An 18,302-nucleotide genomic window follows, 5' to 3' on the forward strand; every position below is an offset into this window, starting at 1 on the left:
GAACAGAAAATCGGACTGATAAAAGCTCAACATTTGGTCTGGGACCAGCAGATTGCTCCAGGGAAAAAGCACCAGCTATTGTAAAGTCAGACCAGGTTAGAGCCAATCGGCCGAAGACGAGATTGATCTTCAAAGCATTGCTGGCATTTGGGAGTTTCTGTGACAGCTACAGGAAGGGCTTTCATTCTTCTTTAACTTGGTGGCCGGCTTGCAAGCTACTATGGGAGTCCCTTCCCCCTAATCCATACTGTTCAATTGTCAGGAAAGCTTGTAAACAGGAGCCTCCATCAGTTACCTCAGAGTGGTTTGAACAAACTAACATCATAACAAGAGTGTTTATGGAAAAATGCTTAAGCACTGAAGCAGAAAGGGCTTAGCACTGATCAGACCTCTCTTCCACCTTTATTCTTCACTGTTCACATTGAAATGCAAATATCAGCGCAGGGTTTCCACTGGCGTGCCACTCACAAATTGAAAAGCAGTTTTTATCTATGCAAATGTAAGCATGGTAATTGAAGTTAATCAATCAATGCTAGCTTTCACTAAAACCTTGAACATGATTGAATAAAGTAATTATCATTCAGCAGAAAATGATGAAGTTGTAGACAGCATGAACCTTATTAAAGGAGGATTTTGAGTCACAATGGCTTAATTTAGCTAACAGCCCAGCCTGAGCCCAAGCAACATACTACTCTTGCTGCTTAGAATTGTTTTATGATTAAAAAACAACAACAACAACAATAATGAGGGTGGGGGAAGGTGGAGGTAAGGGTAAAGTAGTGTTTTTTATTATTATTTTCATAGTGCTGGATTAATAAAAACTACTTGTCCTGCTACAAAGGAGGAGCCATAATTAACTCTTTTAAAAGAAAACTCTAAATAGATAAGTGAACAAAGATCATTATGAGGTTTTTTTTTATGTGGCCAGCAGCACCAATGGGCTTTTAATATTTATTGTTATATTTTTAACATAAATGAATGAAATAAAGTGAGCATCTCAGAAGTCTTTGTAAAATACCCATAAAATTAGATTAATATTTCCTTATGTAAAAGTAACCTCATAACTTACATAAATCAAAGGCTAAACTCTTAAAAGTATGATTTCAAACATAATTTGTATTTTTTTATTGACTTACAGCAGTTTCAGTAACAGAACGTATGCTGCATTTTGCACAGCTTTCAAATACTTCGTTTTTTTGGAGTGCCATATATTCAATTACTTGCTTTGATTTACAAAAAACAGTCTCCCAGAAAGTGTTTTAATGTTAATTCTAGGGTGCTTTTCTTTCCAGTTTCTTTATACTTTTATCTATTCTCACATATGATTTATGTTTTTTTGAGGCTATAAAACAAAATTATTTTATTTAAACCAGAGTTGAATACTATTGTTGAAAAAATCATTTCAGGTAGCATAAGGGAAATAATCCATCTCTGGAAAATGTAATCAACAGTTAGTGTGCAACATAATGTAAACTGATTATGGAAAGAGGCTCAATTTAGCTTTCTCCAATGTATTTTTCAAAAACAAGGTTAACTAGCAATATTTAGATTAGAGTAGCCCAGCAGGATATGGTGACTCTTAAGAATCTACAGTAATTCTACTGGATTCAATTAGATTGAAAAAATTAAAGGTCTGTAATCCTGCTAATATTATTGTACACCCTTAGGGAAGTCACTCCTCCCCCAACTTCATTTTAGTTGATGCATTTTACATTTAGTTTATTTTGGATAACAATTTGTCAGATTAAATCTACATTCCCAATTGGATAGCAAAAAATACCTTTTCATTTATTTATTATTTTAGAATATATAGTGCTAGTATTTTCCTCAAACATGCATCTCCATGTACCCAAATTTCCTAAAACTTCAGTAAGTGTATCAGCCATCACTTGTATCAATAAATAAATTACGTGCCACAAAAATAAACTCCGAAGTTTAAACAAGCATTGAATGGATTGTAGTAAAAACAGTTCTGGGTTTTTTTTTCCAGCACACGTTTCCCCTGAATGTAATCGTCCTGCCTCCTACTATTTAAGTAAAAGCCACCTCCTTATTTATTATTTTCTATTCCATCCACAAAGCATTTAAGTATCAGCGCTACTGTGGCAAAGTGACGTTAGAGTACTACATACAAATAGTTCAATAGAATCAAGATGTCATTTTTATGTGGATAATAATGTGCATTAAAAGTATGATATTGATTGTTTACCTTAACTGCCCTAACAGCAGAAAATTAGTCATTTCTGACCTTTTATGGTTATATCCCATTGCAGGACCAACTTGGGACATAAGTTAATACATCTCATTTTCTTATTTTTACTCAGATGTGATACTAACAGTAGCAAGGAGGACCACAAGGTAGGGGCGATATTGTCTTTATTTCTGACCCTTCATTTTCTGCAACAGCCAGGAGTTATATTTTGGATTAAAAACAAACTCTTAAGTAATCATGCAAATCAATTGCCAATATATTCACAAAAGACCCAAAGTATACAGAATATTTGTGTTATGTTGTTTTAACGGTTTTTTAAAAATCCCTAGCACTCATATAGAGTAAAAAACATCTATATAGCACAGTAAATAATCAACCATCATATAATATGTACATTTCAGGGAAGCCTGACTTCTGATAAAATGATTTTCAAACTTCGGGAGAAAGAGGATATTTTAAGTGGGAACATTCTAAACAGTTTTACGTGTGTGTGTGTGCATGTGTGTGTGTGAATGCATTTTTTTTTTCCCAGCTCACCAATTCTAAGTTTTGGTCCTGATCTGACTGCACCATTTGTGGAACTGTAGAGGACCAAATAACTGGATACTTAAGAGGCTAAGAAGCTGCAAATTATTACGGCTCCTGTTTTCTAACTGCTGAACGCACTGAGAGAATACAAAGTTTTGTTAGGGAACAGTTTTCCCCTTGCTACCTTGAAAACTCAAAGGAAACCCTGAAAGCCCAAATCCTAGTAAAATAAAATCGATTTAAAACAAGTCAACACTTTGTGTTCCAAGATCTGTTGCTCTCTAAGCTTTCCCTGCTGAAGGTTTTCTATTAATTGAGCCCTCAGTCCAATAGTGGGCTCTCTGCCTCTGGCCTTCCCCTGTCTACCATAGCTGTGATGGTTAAAAGCTTCTCCGGTTTGTCACAGAGTTTAATATGCACCCTACATAATTATGCAGGATTCACTGTGCTATCAAACTGCAATTCAAATTAGTTCAGGATTAAAGGCACAGAACAGTACTGCTTCCTTAATTGCATTGTACTGTGCTGATCACATTCAAATACCCATTACTCATTCCCTCTGTGGAGCAATAAGTCAGGGGGATTAATATTCAGGCAGGTGACAGGGCCAAGCCATTAAAAGGCAGTTATGCAGAAAGCATGGCTGGTTTTATTCACGTTAATGAAATCAGTGAAATGAAACTGTAATAGATTTATCAAAGCTCAGATGGATTTGCTGTAAATCAGTTTGATTCAAGCAATCAAACTGGACAATAGAGATAGTTTTCAGCTCTAGCAATGGGTGTCAGGAAGCAGCATGTGAAAAGTGCTGATATTCTTCATGTATGGATTTGATATCCACCCCATGCACAGGCCTATTCCCAAACCACTGCTGCTAATTTTTTTGTCTTTTGAACTAGGTGCCAGTGGCTGATAAAACATACAGCATATCATCTTAATACAGCACTTACACTGTTTTAATTCCTCATTTTTAAGTCCCCCCAGAACATCAATTCTTTCCAACTGCTGGCTGAGAAAAAAGGAAAGTTTGATAGAGCACAAATCAGCATGGCTGTCCTGCTACTGCCCAGAAGAGGAATGCAACTTTGGCCAGGGTGACTCCACGCAATCTTCACGAATGTCTCCTGCACCAACACTTGTACAGGAGGAAAAATGATCAGATCACAATTTCAGAGTGTGATGGGCTAGGGCAGGAGGAGCTCGAAGAAGCTGAAAATTTACTTTTGTTCTGGGTCTAATGAAATAATTTGGTATCCATTAGAGGGCAGCATTAGAACAAAAACTCAACACAGCAAGGACGGTATCCCCTGCAGATAGGCAAGCACCTTGGCCGGGCATAAACTTTTTCGATACAGTAATATTTTCCAAGGGTAAAGCCAATGAATGGAGAAGATGGGAGCAAATCCTAGTGTTAGAGAAAAGCAACGCCAGGAACAGCATGTACCAATTTAGCTTTAGGGAGTTTTCTGTCCTACATTAACCCCCTCTCCCTTTTTGGGGTTAAAGTAGAAATACTTCTGTCTTGAGCTTAATGATCTCGTATTTTGCGGACCGTGTGTCTGATGGAATGGCAATGAATTGTGAAATAAGTGATCCGGTTTTTGTTTTCTTAAAAAGTGCATCATGTATTGTAGGTTATACTCAAACTACTCTAATTGGTCTGATTTTTATTTATTAGAAACAAATTGTTCAAGAACGAAAGCCAGTTTTTAATGATCCAAAACAGAAATAAATGTTCTAGTCTATTAGCGTCCTATACGGAATAAATCAATATTAAAGCTAATTAACCCTTTTCAAAGGCATTTTGTCCCAGGTTTTTATTTAATGGTTCAGTGCTGCTTAAAGCATGGATCAAGCTGGATAAGCTCCATTTAAAAAATGGCCCATTTTGAAAACAGTTTAGCAGCTCACTATGACGAATATATTTATCAGGATAAACTTGACTTTTTCAGTTGTATAACTAACTGACCAGGGTTCCTTAAAAGATCTGATAATAAAATAGAGGTGAAAGCCACAGACAAATCTGTTCATTTGGCAATGTTATAACATTATAGGAACTGCTTTCATTCACTGCTTTTTAAAAAATATTTATCTTTAGAAATATGTTAATCGTTACTTTTGAGAATATTCCTAAGGGCAGGAGGAGGAAGTCTCCATATAAGATATTTCATTCCAGGTCATACGTGAAATGCAAACCTATGATTTGTCCTTTTTGGAAGAAGCCATGATTTTTTAATAGTGTTCAAACACACAGTGCAAAGCACACACCTTTCAGGACATAAATGACTACTTTGACATATGAAACCCAATGAAAATTATATACATTATTTAAAGAATTTGGCACTCTTCTCCTTTTGTTAGACTAGCAAATCACAGAATGTACTTTAATATCAAGCTATTTTTGAGTTATAAAACAGATGATGTATTTTGTACATGAATTAAATTCTTCACAGTACCAGAGGAATTAATTTGTGATGTTATGAAATTTTGATTAGCCTGCTGTAAAATCAGAATTGTTTACCACAAGTGTCTGGATTCTGACTCTTACAGTCTTTTCAAACAAATAATGAAATGAACTGGGGCCGGGGGTGCGGGCGTAGGGAGGGCAGAGTAATTTATGAAAACATGGTACACCATAATTTTGCCATTTTTCTGCAATAAGGATGGCAAATGATTCATGGGATAAAATGAAATATTTCTCACTGTCATTTCAACGGATGTAAGATTTACAGCTTCTTAACTTGGATAGGAAAAACTCTGTATGCATAAAAATGAATTGTAAATCAATTAATGATGGGGATGAAAAACAACAAAAAAAATTGATTTTAAGCAAAGAAGAGAAAATCTAACAAGCAACAAATTAAAAGGGAGAAGCAGCAGCTATTTACTCTAAGACCTTTGAAGGAAGGAGGGAGTGGAGAGGAAACTGCTTGCTTAAAAGAGGGCGTTAAGGTCAGGTTAAAGGAAAGTGATATGTTGATCGACTCATTACATTTACATCGCTTAGACAAACAGAGGAAGGTAGCTTTTAAATCAAAATCGGATATGCCTACATTAGATTTTTAAAAGAAATCACCAAAAAGTTAGAGCCAGTTTTATAGTATTTGGTTGGATAAAGAAATCCTATGACCATGAAGAAAAAGGAGCCTCCAATTCAAGATTCTCCTTTACCTAAACTGTTTTTTAATAGGCACCAAGGCTAAAAGAAAAGAAAAAAATACTTTTCCACTTCCCAACTCCTTGAAACACCACACCGAAGGAAAGCTAGCAGCCAGTGAAGGAGCAAGCCCGGGCTCTACAGGAGTCACTGTACCTGGAGAATGAGAGCAGATTCTGCTTCAGATACAACAAGGTGGGCTTGAAGGGCTCAGAAGCGGGTGGAACCAGTTGTACCACGTGCCATGCTCTACTATCCAAGTGACACTCAATCCTCCCGTCTCTTCCACTGAAACATGATATATTATCCACGACTACAGGATACACACCTTAACCGACATAGTTTCAAGCAACCCCAGTGTGAATATGGGGAACTAACAGGGAACCGATGGTATGGTTTGCTAAGCAACGCAATTCGATGCCGCGTGTGGAGAATGAAGATAGCCCATTTTGCAAAAGTGGTATTTTGTTTAGATCAAATAAATTTTACTATTCTGGATCAAGCATTTAACAAAATGCCAAGGTATTTATTGATTTTTGACAAGGCCCCACCGCCTTCTTAGCACAGGACCTGCAGGACTATCTCTGGTGTCATCATGGCTCACATACCTCACCTTGTGTGCACGTATTTCACAAGTGTGGTAGCTAATTAGACACCTAAAATACAAAGTACAAGCACAGAAGGCTCATCAACTCTATCTATCTCCTATACAGAAATACTCTCGTTATGAGGGTGCAGAACAATTTAAAACTTCTGTGGTCTGTTTCCTTCCTAAGTCAAATGTCATCAGGTGAAATCTGCCGCCGATGATACTGCAGTGTTGACCAAGACTGCAAAATGTCGATGTGAGTATCCATTTCTCTTTCTTTGATTACCATAAATTCATTACCATAAATTTTGAAAAGTGGGAGCAATGTATTTTGACAAATTTTATGTTGACAAATTTTGAAGTGCTATAAAATTTGATAAGCTAAATCAATGAACAATGTTTTGAGCTGCTATATATTTTTTTCCAGGCATTGAACAAACAGTTCATTGTTCCAAGTCTGTCTGGGGGCCAGTGCTCTGGGTTATTCTATACAATTTCAAAGAAACTTCAGAATCTCACACAGGCCTTTGAGCACGCAAAACCAAGAGGCAGCGCTTCTAAACCACAAATGGAGACGATGTTCCATATACATGTGTAAATTAAAACATATGAAATAACATAGGCGTTATAAAATTTGTGTTAAAACTGGTAACAGCTTTACTGATTTACTGACAATGAAAATATATAGCATTTTTTCTGTCAGAGCATTTATCAACACTTGGCAACCCTACACTAACTTGACATGTAAGATGATCAAAATGGATTATGTAATCTTTCCCATTCATTTCTATTGATTTTACTTATGATAAAATTCATCAGTGTGCCTGGAAACGCTGAGGCTGAAAGGCGCTGGTTGACAAAAAAAAAAAAAAAAAAAGAAAGAGAGGAAAAAAAGAATTCAACAGAGTTGAATAGGATGAATGTAATTTTAGAATAGGATTGCACAGATACAGAAATCGTGCCCTAAAGCCTCCAGCAACAAATTAATACAAATAAACCTGGCAGTCTCATAAAATTGCATTGGTCTATGCAGGGATTCACTTTTGAGATAAAATTACAAAATTGCAAGTGAAAATAATGTGTGAGTGCAATTAAAAATACAGTTTGTGAAGATATTTGCAAACTTTTTAAACTTCAACAGCAATCAAAGTTATTTCTCTGACTGCAAGTAACATCAAAATGCCAGTAAATAGCCCATTTTAATCAGTTTTATTGATTCATGCTTTCAGTTCTTATTCAGTTAAAAACAAGGCACATTAAATACATCCTCTTATTGCTCTATAAATGCATGCAGCTCATTCTGTATATCAAGAGTAATAAATAATGGTGATAAAACACCAAGACAGTTATAAAAATGACAACCCAGCCTCAAACATAGTATTTAAGAGTCCAATCTAGAACAATAACCCAACACAATACATAAAAAATGCCATATATGAAAACATGCAGTGTGTATATCGACTCCAGTACTGGGTTTATACTTGATATTCTTTAAAAGCACAGTAGGGCTCTTTTATTCCCTAAAAAGGATTGACATAATGCAAAACAGTGCAAGTTATTAGCATCGTTGACTTCAATATTATTACATTCATATGCCAAAAATCTTTACAAATACATAAAAAAAGGAAATAAGATCGATGATCATTCTTACAGTATGTTTAGTAAAAGAATGAAATTCTATTGTTCAAAGGAGTAAGCTACATATATTTTGAAAAAGACAAAACAAAGCTAGAAACTAAAGCAAAATAGGGAGCATGCATTTAGTAGAAATCCTAAAGTTACACTCAGTAGAAATTGATTGAAAGCAAGAACGTTGCAGCAGCATGAAGGATATGAGGCAGACAACCTTGGCTTAACAAATAATCCAGCGTTATCACCATTGTTATGACTGTGGGAAGGGCTACTGAAAGGAGCATCCAGCTCGCCACCACAGATGGGGGTTCCTTCACCTGAATCCCCTCAAAGCCTCTTTAAATAAATCACTTGATAAAAGACAATCTCTACACACCTCACACCCACCCCAACAGAATCAGCTGATACCATGTTTATGCAAAAAAGAAAATAATTCTTTTGTGCTTGGAATAGATTTTGAATCACACTCACACCTCCCCCCACCCCCCATTTCTTCTCTCCTTTTCTGAAATCAGGTAAAGAAGCTGTACAGGTTTAATTAAGAACTTACACAAAAATGCAGGGGTGCTTTATTCACAGTAAAGACTTGGAACCAGCTTGTTTCCAAGATGAGTCTCTGGGATTGGTGAAGGAGCGTATGTTTTAGAATTAGCAGATTTTAAGCAAAAGCAGATATGCTCAGAAGAAGAAAAGTGCGTTTTTCTTTGTCCTTAAAGGAACTTCACTCATAACAAAGCATGCAGAAACAAGGCCTCTTTTCAAATACAGCTCTGCCCAGGCCAGTCAGGTTATAAGCCTGGTCCCTACTGTAATGGATTCAGGGAGGATACAAGTCATCGTTGTCTTGATTTAACTAGAAAAGGAGACAGAGGAAGAGAGAGAGCACAAATGTACAATATTGTGGTACATCGTCTCTGATGTTTTAAAGGCCAGCTCTTCTATCTATGAAGGGTCACTGGGCTCTAAACAGTGAAGTTAGTGTCTTGATAGAAAAACACTAAGTTACAAAGCCACGTGCTTCTATTATTAAAAAAGAAAGAAAGAAAGGAAGGAAGGGAGGGAGGAAGGAAGGAAGAAAGGAAGGAAGAAACCAGCGTAAAAAAAAAATTCACACCTTAAAAGAAAAAACTTCACAGTGATACCTGGGAGGTCACTCTCTGTTTTAGGTTTTCCTTTAGGAAGTGGCAAGTCTAAACTTCATTTAAAAGCAAAATGAGTTAAGGTGCAATCTTCACTGTTTATTTCAGGGGTAGAGGTAGGGGCTTAGGTGCGTGAACCTCCAGTGTGTATATTATGGCAGACAGGCTCATACCCCATGTGAATGAGGCATAAAGATATTCTACAATGTTGACATATATAGAAATAATAGCACAAAAGTGTTTATGTACCAGTCTGAAAAATTAAGGTCTCGAGTCTGCACAATGAAAACCTGACATTAAATAAAGGGTCACATTTCCTATTTCATACACAACGTGATCTTAAAAAAAAAAAAAAGTAGGTAGTTAACTTCACAAGAGGAAGCACAATGAATAAACATTCAGATGACTGGCTAAAATGCCACCAAACTATTGTAAAAGCATACCAAATTGGCCCTTTAAATTCAGTATATTACATATTTACTAAATTCTGGGCAGATTGATTTTTTTTTAACATTTTTATTGGAATAAAATTGCTTCACAATGGTGTGTTAGTTTCTGCTTTATGACGAAGTGAATCAGCTATACATATACATATATCCCCATATCTCCTCCCTCTTGCGTCTCCCTCCCACCCTCCCTATCCCACCCCTCTAGGTGGTCACAAAGCACTGAGCTGATCTCCCTGTGCTATGCAGCTGCTTCCCACTAGCTATCTATTTCACATTTGGTAGTATATAGAGAGTGGTATGGGCAGATTGATTTTTTTGTCTTGTTTTGTCTTTCTGTGAGTGTGTACGTGTGTGATGGGGGAATGCGTGTGTGTGTGTTGAGCGTGGTTTTCTCTTTTTCTTTTTGGTTGATTGAGAACTTTTCTATTGAGTACAGAAGGAGAAAGGCTTTAAGCAATTAAAATGACCTTGAACACTGCAATTTTGTGGCTTTTTATAAATAATTGTAACTAAAGTTAACTAAAGGCTATTTCTATCCTCTTTTACTATCCGTTTACAAATACTCCCCCAAATGATGCAATAACCTGAGCAAAATAGGTCATGTTTGACAGTATCACATGCTCCAAGATCTAGGATTTGGGGATTGAAAATTGTGCTATAATATGTGGACATATAAACACAGGTTTTTAATCCTTAAATTTATTACTACTGTAAAGATTTGAGAAATTTAGTCCCATCCCAATGTATCCAACTTGCCACTTAAATGCTGGTTTTAAAATAAGAAAAGCAAGGATCTTCCTGGCAACTGTAATAGTCAAAGAAAAACCAGCAGTGACTGGGGAAAAAAAATGAATTGCTGAGATGAAACTATCACTGTAACTCCCAGCAAATGTCAATGCTATCCTTATATCTTGTACCTGTGATTCTGGAAGCTTTCAGAGTTTCTCTGAGATTTGCTCCTATAACCAGTTCTAAACTTTTTCTTCCTTCTCCAGTTTTGCCAGTCACGCTCTAGATATAAAGTCTGGATGAGGAAGGCAGACAAGCTGGAGGAAGAAGGGGCTGAGGGGTCTCCCCAGAAACACTATCGTTTTAATAGGTCCCACCCCACTCAATTCCTTTTAAGAACAAATACTATCAACAAGCTTAATGTCCAGAGCATTGTGCAAATCATGAAATGTTTCCAGCTTCTTTTTTCAATTTCTGCCAAAATATTCTGCCTCTAAAACTGACTTAGAATAAATGAATAAACACACAAAAAGGGAGCATGTCCAGTCTAACAGGTCACAAAATTAATGCAAAACATTAAACCAGTGTGCATTGAAAATGAGAAAAAAAAAGATAAAATACACTTTTAAGAAGCTTGATTGAATGGCAAATACAAATTAAAGGGTATACATTGACATCCTAAAGCTTTGGAACGTTTCCCAGTGTTAAAACAAGGCAGCTATCCATATCCGCTATTTTAGATGGTGTAAGTCATCTCTGGTTTGTTACATGATGGTTTGTTGTTCCTGTGTTTGCTGGCTGTGGATTTACTGCTCAGACTCACAGTCCTCCACAGCTTCGGTCCACGGGGATGGGAACTCTTCTGTCGAGGTTCTCCTCCGCAGTTTTCATGAGTATAGCAAGCCGGCTTCCAGACACCCTTCCTTTTTGAACAGCACTCATCAGCTTAAAGAGAAGATAGGCAACAGATTCAGAAGGCCAGCCAGCTTCCTCCCTTCTCCATGGCATTTTAATGGCTAACTTTGCAGCAGGCAGGGGTAATTTCGTGCCCCCATCGAAAACCGCAGCAAGTACTACAGCTCACTTAAGAAGAGTACACTTGGGGCTTCCCTGGTGGCGCAGTGGTTGAGAATCCGCCTGCCAATGAAGGGGACACGGGTTCGAGCCCTGGTCTGGGAGGATCCCACATGCCGCGGAGCAACTAGGCCCGTGAGCCACAACTGCTGAGCCTGCGCATCTGGAGCCTGTGCTCCGCAACAAGAGAGGCCGCGATAGTGAGAGGCCCGCGCACTGCAATGAAGAGTGGCCCCGCTTGCCGCAACTAGAGAAATCCCTCACAGAAACGAAAACCCAACACAGCCAAAAATAAATTAATTAAAAAAAAAAAAAAAGAGTACTGTTTTCAAACATTTCAGAAAGGGGGAAAGGGGCAGGTATTTTACCACGGCTGCAAAAACTACACCTGTCTAGCAAATCAGCCTGCCTTTAAATGCAAATCGAATGCATCACTTTTTGCCCCTTAATGTGCTCAGAGCATATATTTTTTTTGAGCAACTCAAATATTGAATCTTTAATTCCATTTTAAAATCTTAAAAGGGAATCTCAGGGATTGAACAAAGACAAACCGTGACCTGTATTTAACTACTCTTTTTTTAGTGTTACTGTACTTGACAACTTCAAGTCCCCCAAATCCAAATTCCTTAAAGACTTTTTACAGTAATTTACATTTAAGTCCTTGAAAATGGACCCAGAGATCTACCTTAAGAATTAAAAGCACTCCACAGCCCAGATTTTAGCTAATTCATTTTTATCCAGTGGATAAAATCAGAATTAGTCTTGAAATTACATGCAGTCAGCGGGCAAACGCCGTTAATCTGGAAGGCACTGTGCAATTATGAGCATGGGGATTTTTTTTTTTTCCTATTCAAGTTGATGTGGTTTTTACTATTTTCTTGATCTCACTTCCTCAATCTTTTTTATCTATTTGTTTTTTAAAGAACTGATTTAGTCATTCATCAGAAATATATATATCTGTAAATCCTCAAAATATTTTTAGGGTTATAGTTTTTAGCCTAAAGAAATACATTTCTTAAAAAAGACTCTGAATAAGGGTCAGAGGCATCTGTCAAGGGGCTGGATCAGAATTTCATGACCTTATTAAAAGCTGTTTCACAAGCTATTGCTTATTAGAGATGGACTTCTACATGCAGAAGTGTCATTAGAGCCCAAACCTAAAAATAAAGTCATGTAACCATACAGTATCTATAGAGATCCTTCCATGAGGATTATTTTTAAAAGTCTATATTCAAAATGGTGTTTAATGGGATAAACACGGGCTCTTAATCTTCAGAGAAGGAAAATATTTTATGAAAAATAAAATAAAACCCTGAAAACATACTTTGCATCTGATGAATGGTGTAACAAAGAATGCTGACCTCTACAGATGGAACAATTGATTGTTTATCGTCTTGCCTCTGATTCCATAAAGACTTTCAAAGTTTATCAGCGCTAACAAAACTGAGAGAGCTGGAGTTTTTTTTCTTTATCCAGAAACATTGTATGATGTACCAACCTTTAAAAACTCAAAGTCTTCTTCAAACATTACATATATCTTGAAACCATATTACGAGAAAAAAATAGTATTTGGGTGTGAATATATCTCATAAGAAATATTGTCAGCGTTTTTAAGTTGAAAATTACACTGTGTATTTGTACTTAGTAGAAGCATGAATAGTCTCTTTCATTTAGAATTGGACAAGAAATACTCAATTATTAAAAAGACTCTACAAGAAAGCCTGCAGATGGTTTAAATTATTTTCTGCGTGTTTAACTCTATTGCACTCAAGAAAATTACTCAACACCCAAACCACATAGCATATCCATAAAATTAGACTCATTGTTTCTAAGACCCCAGGTCCTTGAACCCTAAATGCTGTTGTTTATTTACTACATATATGAAACAAAGCATTAACTATTTATCTAAAGAAAAGTTTTCTAAAATCCTGAGACAGACAAAAAAATTTTCTCACAGAAAAAAACAGACAAAAAACGTATGAAATGGTTTCTAATTCCCAAGCATACGTTTTAAACTCAATTTCAAATGTCCACTTAGTTAAACAGTAAGCTAAAGAACTAAACATTCTTTTTTGTAATGCTGGACACAACCTGTGAAAATTTTCTGCATTTAGATTCAACAATGCTCTTATCTGCAGCTCATCTCCAGAGAGACAATTACCATTTCCTTTGCCTTGATCTTGTTTGTTTAACTTGACACAGTGAAGAAAGGGCTGACATTGACCAAAATCCCCAGCATTAATTTATTTCATGTTCAGCATTCATCATTGCCATGGTGCAAGCAAGACCTGGCATTCATTTGAAATACCTGCCCAAGAAGCAGTACAGAAAAAACCTGGCTGCTTGGAAACCAATACATTCTTCATAAGAGCAGAGTCCTATGGACAGTTACAAATAATGTATGGGTTTGTTGAGTTTCTTTCTTTTAAGGAACTTTTAGGAATGATGTGTAGCATTCAGTATGAAGTTTAAAGTAACAAAATTTACTTCCTTCCTGGTTATGATTAAACAACTGAGCCTTGAGTAAGTGGAAAATTAGAAATAGAAATGCTTGAATTACATGGTCTTGACCCCAGAATATAGGTTTCCTTTCTTTTGCTTTTCAGGTTCATTCTAATGTAAGAATATAATCATTGCATGTTGGGTTCTCAAGTGAATATGAATCTCAAATGAATACAACTCTGATTTCTTTAAACTTCCTCGATTAAAAATATACTTTCCACATTAGAAGTAAAGAAGGGTCTGGTGGTGCTATCCCACGGCATACTCTTTATAAAGCACACTTCTGATTTAGTCCTTTAAGCCATAATTAACTTAGATTTAATCTAAATTGCCCAGCGCAACAGAACGTGTCTTATAAAAAGCAAAAGAACATGCACCACGTAAAGCCTTATCCTTAAGGGCAGACATATCAACCTTTGCTGGCTTCAAGCTTTCTTCTTTTTCAGAATGAGGTGACAACTGTGGGGACTTCAAAATCCATTCCTGAATATAAATTGACCAATAGATAAAAAGCAAATACACTTGTTTCCTTTCACCACGACTCACCTGCAAAAATTCATTGAGTTCAACCTGTCCGTTTTTATTCAAATCTACTTCATTCAGAATTTCATGTAGTGTATTTTCATCCATTTGGACACTGATACTCTAAGTAAAAGGAAAGCACAAAATAATGAAGTTTCATTAGAAATTATGCGTATCACTTTATCAATGTTACCAGCCTTTCAAAAATTCAGAGAGAAATATTACTTATAGAAAGCACTAGATGAGAAAAAAATTATCTAGTATAATCTTTACATTCTTCTGCTATCAAAGATATTGAACCAAAAAAAAAAAATATTACCTCTAATACACGCTGAACATCAACAGTGGTAATAAAGCCTTTTTGGTCTGCATCAAACTTATGAAATCTCTTCTTGTACCTGGAACACAACATTGAATAATGGAAAAATATACTTAGATAAGTGAAGACAAAAAAAAGAGAGATACAGAAACTTATTAGAAGTACCTGTCAATGTCTGAAGGCAGTAGGCTAATTTCAGAGTGATCTGTTAACTGTTCTGATCGAGATTTATAGCCCATTTCATAATACAGAAACTTCTTGGCTGTTTCAAGTTCTTCCTAAAACACAGACACACACAAAGTTCAAAGATTTATGGAAAGAATTATTGATTTTTTTCTTCCTTTTTTTTTCCACTTGGTTTTCTAAAATGAAAGCTCATCCTCCTTTTTCCGGCCAGGTCAATTTTTTATTTCGTCCAGTTTTACTGAAGTATAATTTTATTCAATAAAATTCACCTATTTTGGGTATGCAGTTCAATGTATATCCCACCACGATCAAGATATAGAACATTTCTATCCCCCTAAAAAGCTTCCTTATTCCCATTTGCAATTGATTCCTTCCCCTGACCTCTAGCCCCAGGCCACTGATCTGATTTTGTCACCAGAGTTTTGCTTTTTCTAGAATTTCATATGAAAGTGTTCATATAGTTTGTAGTCTTCTGTGTTTGACTACTTTCATATAGCATGACAATTCCGAGATTCATTCACGTTGTTGCATGTTTTAATATTTTGTTTCTTTTTACTGCTGAATATTCTTCCACAGTATTGACTAGCAAAATCTATGGGTGATTTGGTGACAAAAGAGCAACTAAAAGTGAAGAAGACATCCGGGACTTGAACAACGATTATAATGTGGCATGCGGTACCAAGACAGACATCATGGGGTTAACTAATTCTAAAATTTTGTCACTAGGATGCTGGTAGTTGGGTGGAAGTTACAGAGTCACGAGAAGAAACAAGCTGTTCTATTGAATAGTTACTCTTCCTGTTTTCAATGATCTTGGCCTCAACTGATACTACCTATTGCTGAGAACACTGTCTTTCTTAGATTTCATCACGCCAGTCTCCCAACTAAGAACTTCCAAAATGACTCTATTGTGCTGTATATTGTTCACAAATATCTCTTTCCTCTCATACACACTCACACACACACACACACACACTTCTCCCCCATAAGTATACTTCTCAACCCCATTGATGTGAGTCTGGACATGTGATTTACTTTGGCCAGTGGCACATGAATGGATATAATATATGCCACTTTTGAGCAAAAGCTTTAGACAAAATTGCACAGTTTTGCTTAGCCTCTCTTGCTCCTGTACCATAAGAAGGGCATGAATCAGAGAGATCCGAAGCCAATCTGAAATATGAAGAAGAGCCACAGCAGCTAACATGCAGCCTTCAGGTAAGATGACTGAAAAGTAAGTGCTTGCTATGGTAGACCAGTGAGCTTCTGAAATTGTTATACAGTATAACATAGAAAATGCTTACGAACACAAGTCTTAAATTTCTCAGACTTCCCCTCAAAGGATCTGACTAAATCAATTTGTAGACCCAGATTCTGGCCTGCAGAATAGTGCCAGTGAAAAATGAAACAAGGAAAATAAAACAATGGCACATACTCTTGCAGGAAATGTGTTTATATTTCTTTGTTTATGTCAGTGACAAGTCCCTTCACTCCTTTTTCTTCGGAAGATAAATTTTTTTCTGAGATTATTCCCTTCCTACTTTCCTTTCTCTATAGGAGACACATATATTTTAAAACATAAATATATATATATATAATATATATATTAGCTGAGAGAACTTTTTAGCATTTCTAACTTTTCATTTTGCTATGTAAGAACATTAGGAATTTTATTTTATTATATATGTTTATTATATATTTATTTTATTATATATAATAGAAAATATTTATTTTATTACACACACACATATACATGACATATAAGTTATACATAAAACTTGCCTTTGAAGTCACCAAGGGCATTCTTCACTGGCAGATTACTCTCTTCACACAGGAAAATCCAATAGTTATAAATAAAATTATTCTTCTATTGCACCAATTTTGCCCAGTCATTTTCTATAAAACTGGTTCAACGTTCGTCTCCTTGGAAGTGTCACCTCTGATACTTCCCTCCAAGAACAAGCTCTTCCTCGAGTCATGTCCCTTTATTGCCTATGTAATTTATCCATACTCCATATCAAGCAAGGAATCATGGAATTTAAAGCTGAAAGGGCTTCTTTCCCTAAAAGTCACCCAAAGTACCTCCCTAACCCCACATTTCCTTTACAACGTTCCGAAAATAGAAGCATGAGGTCTCCATCTAAAGAAGAGCTCTAGCAATAGGGAGGTAACTCAGTTCCACTGAAAGCAGCCCATAAAGGGAAGACTCCAACTGCTAAAAATATTTATGCTGAGATTAAACCAATCTCTTCAATTCTTACAATTTGTTTGGGATTAGTGCAACTTTCTTACAGTAATTTTTGGTTGTTTTTAAGTTGGGAGGGGTTGTTTTCAATGAAATTCCATGGAAGGAAAGTGAGAGTTTATTTTTTTTTAATTTTATTGAAGTGTAGTTGCTTTACAATGTTGTGTTAATTTCTTCTGTACAGCAAAGTGACTCTGTTATACATATATATATATATATATATATATATACATATTTTTTTTTTTTTTGTAGAGTAGGATCCAAGCTTTATCTTCAAGATACAGTATGTACATATATAAATATGTGGAAATGCAATGTAAGGACATGCAAAATGGTGGGGTAATACACAGTCTGTAATTTCTTCTTCATCTTTTTTTAATATTTGAATTTTATTTTATTTATTTTTTATACAGCAGTTTCTTATTAGTTATCTGTTTTATACATATTAGTGTATATATGTCAATCCCAATCTCCCAATTCATCCCACCACCACCCCCTCCCCTTACAGTAATGTTTTATAAAGTCTAAGTTTTTTTTTCCTGTATCACACCACAACAAATATCTAAGGGTAGAGCTTTCCTCTTTAAGAATTTTCTTTAAGTCTAGAACTACTCTCCTGCATGAGACATGATTTTAAATCCCATCACCATGCTGAATAATTTCTCCCAAACCACAACTAGTCTGTCATATAATAAAATGATCAGAACACAACATAATACTCCAGCAGAGATCTGGCAAGTACCTAGAAAGAAGTAACTGTCAGCTTCATCAATCTAGAGAGATGATTTCTATTAGGCAGCCTAAGACTGTAATTGCATTTGGGGGCAGCCATGATCCACTGTTACCTGCTGTGCATTCACAGTTAACGAAAATCATATTTCTTTTTTGCATGTGCTACTGTTAAAGTCTTGTCAAATCTCTCATGAATGGATGGAGTTGCTTTTCTACCTAATGCAAGGTTTGCCATTTATGTCTATTAAATTATACCTAATGTAATCTCACCCATTGCTTCAAGTTGT

General features: G+C 36.0%; 1 protein-coding gene across 5 annotated transcripts in view; it reads right to left on the minus strand.

The window, feature by feature from the left end:
- Positions 1 to 214: 214 nt before the first annotated feature.
- GPD2 (glycerol-3-phosphate dehydrogenase 2) overlaps positions 215 to 18,302 on the minus strand; it is a 145,599-nt gene continuing 127,511 nt past the window's right edge. For 4 of the 5 annotated variants that reach the window (XM_082395739.1, XM_082395740.1, XM_082395738.1 and 1 more), the window contains exons 14-17: positions 15,018 to 15,130; positions 14,853 to 14,931; positions 14,558 to 14,656; positions 215 to 11,380 (exon numbers count right to left, since the gene is read on the minus strand). In XM_082395739.1, the coding sequence (XP_082251865.1) occupies positions 11,255 to 11,380; positions 14,558 to 14,656; positions 14,853 to 14,931; positions 15,018 to 15,130 (417 nt within the window). In that variant the 3' untranslated portion in view covers positions 215 to 11,254. The remainder of the gene's footprint in view (positions 11,381 to 14,557; positions 14,657 to 14,852; positions 14,932 to 15,017; positions 15,131 to 18,302) is intronic. The other variant, XM_082395742.1, reaches the window with a different exon arrangement.

Source organism: Balaenoptera borealis (assembly GCF_965194805.1).
Source record: "Balaenoptera borealis genome assembly, chromosome: 6".
Lineage (NCBI taxonomy): Eukaryota > Metazoa > Chordata > Mammalia > Artiodactyla > Balaenopteridae > Balaenoptera > Balaenoptera borealis.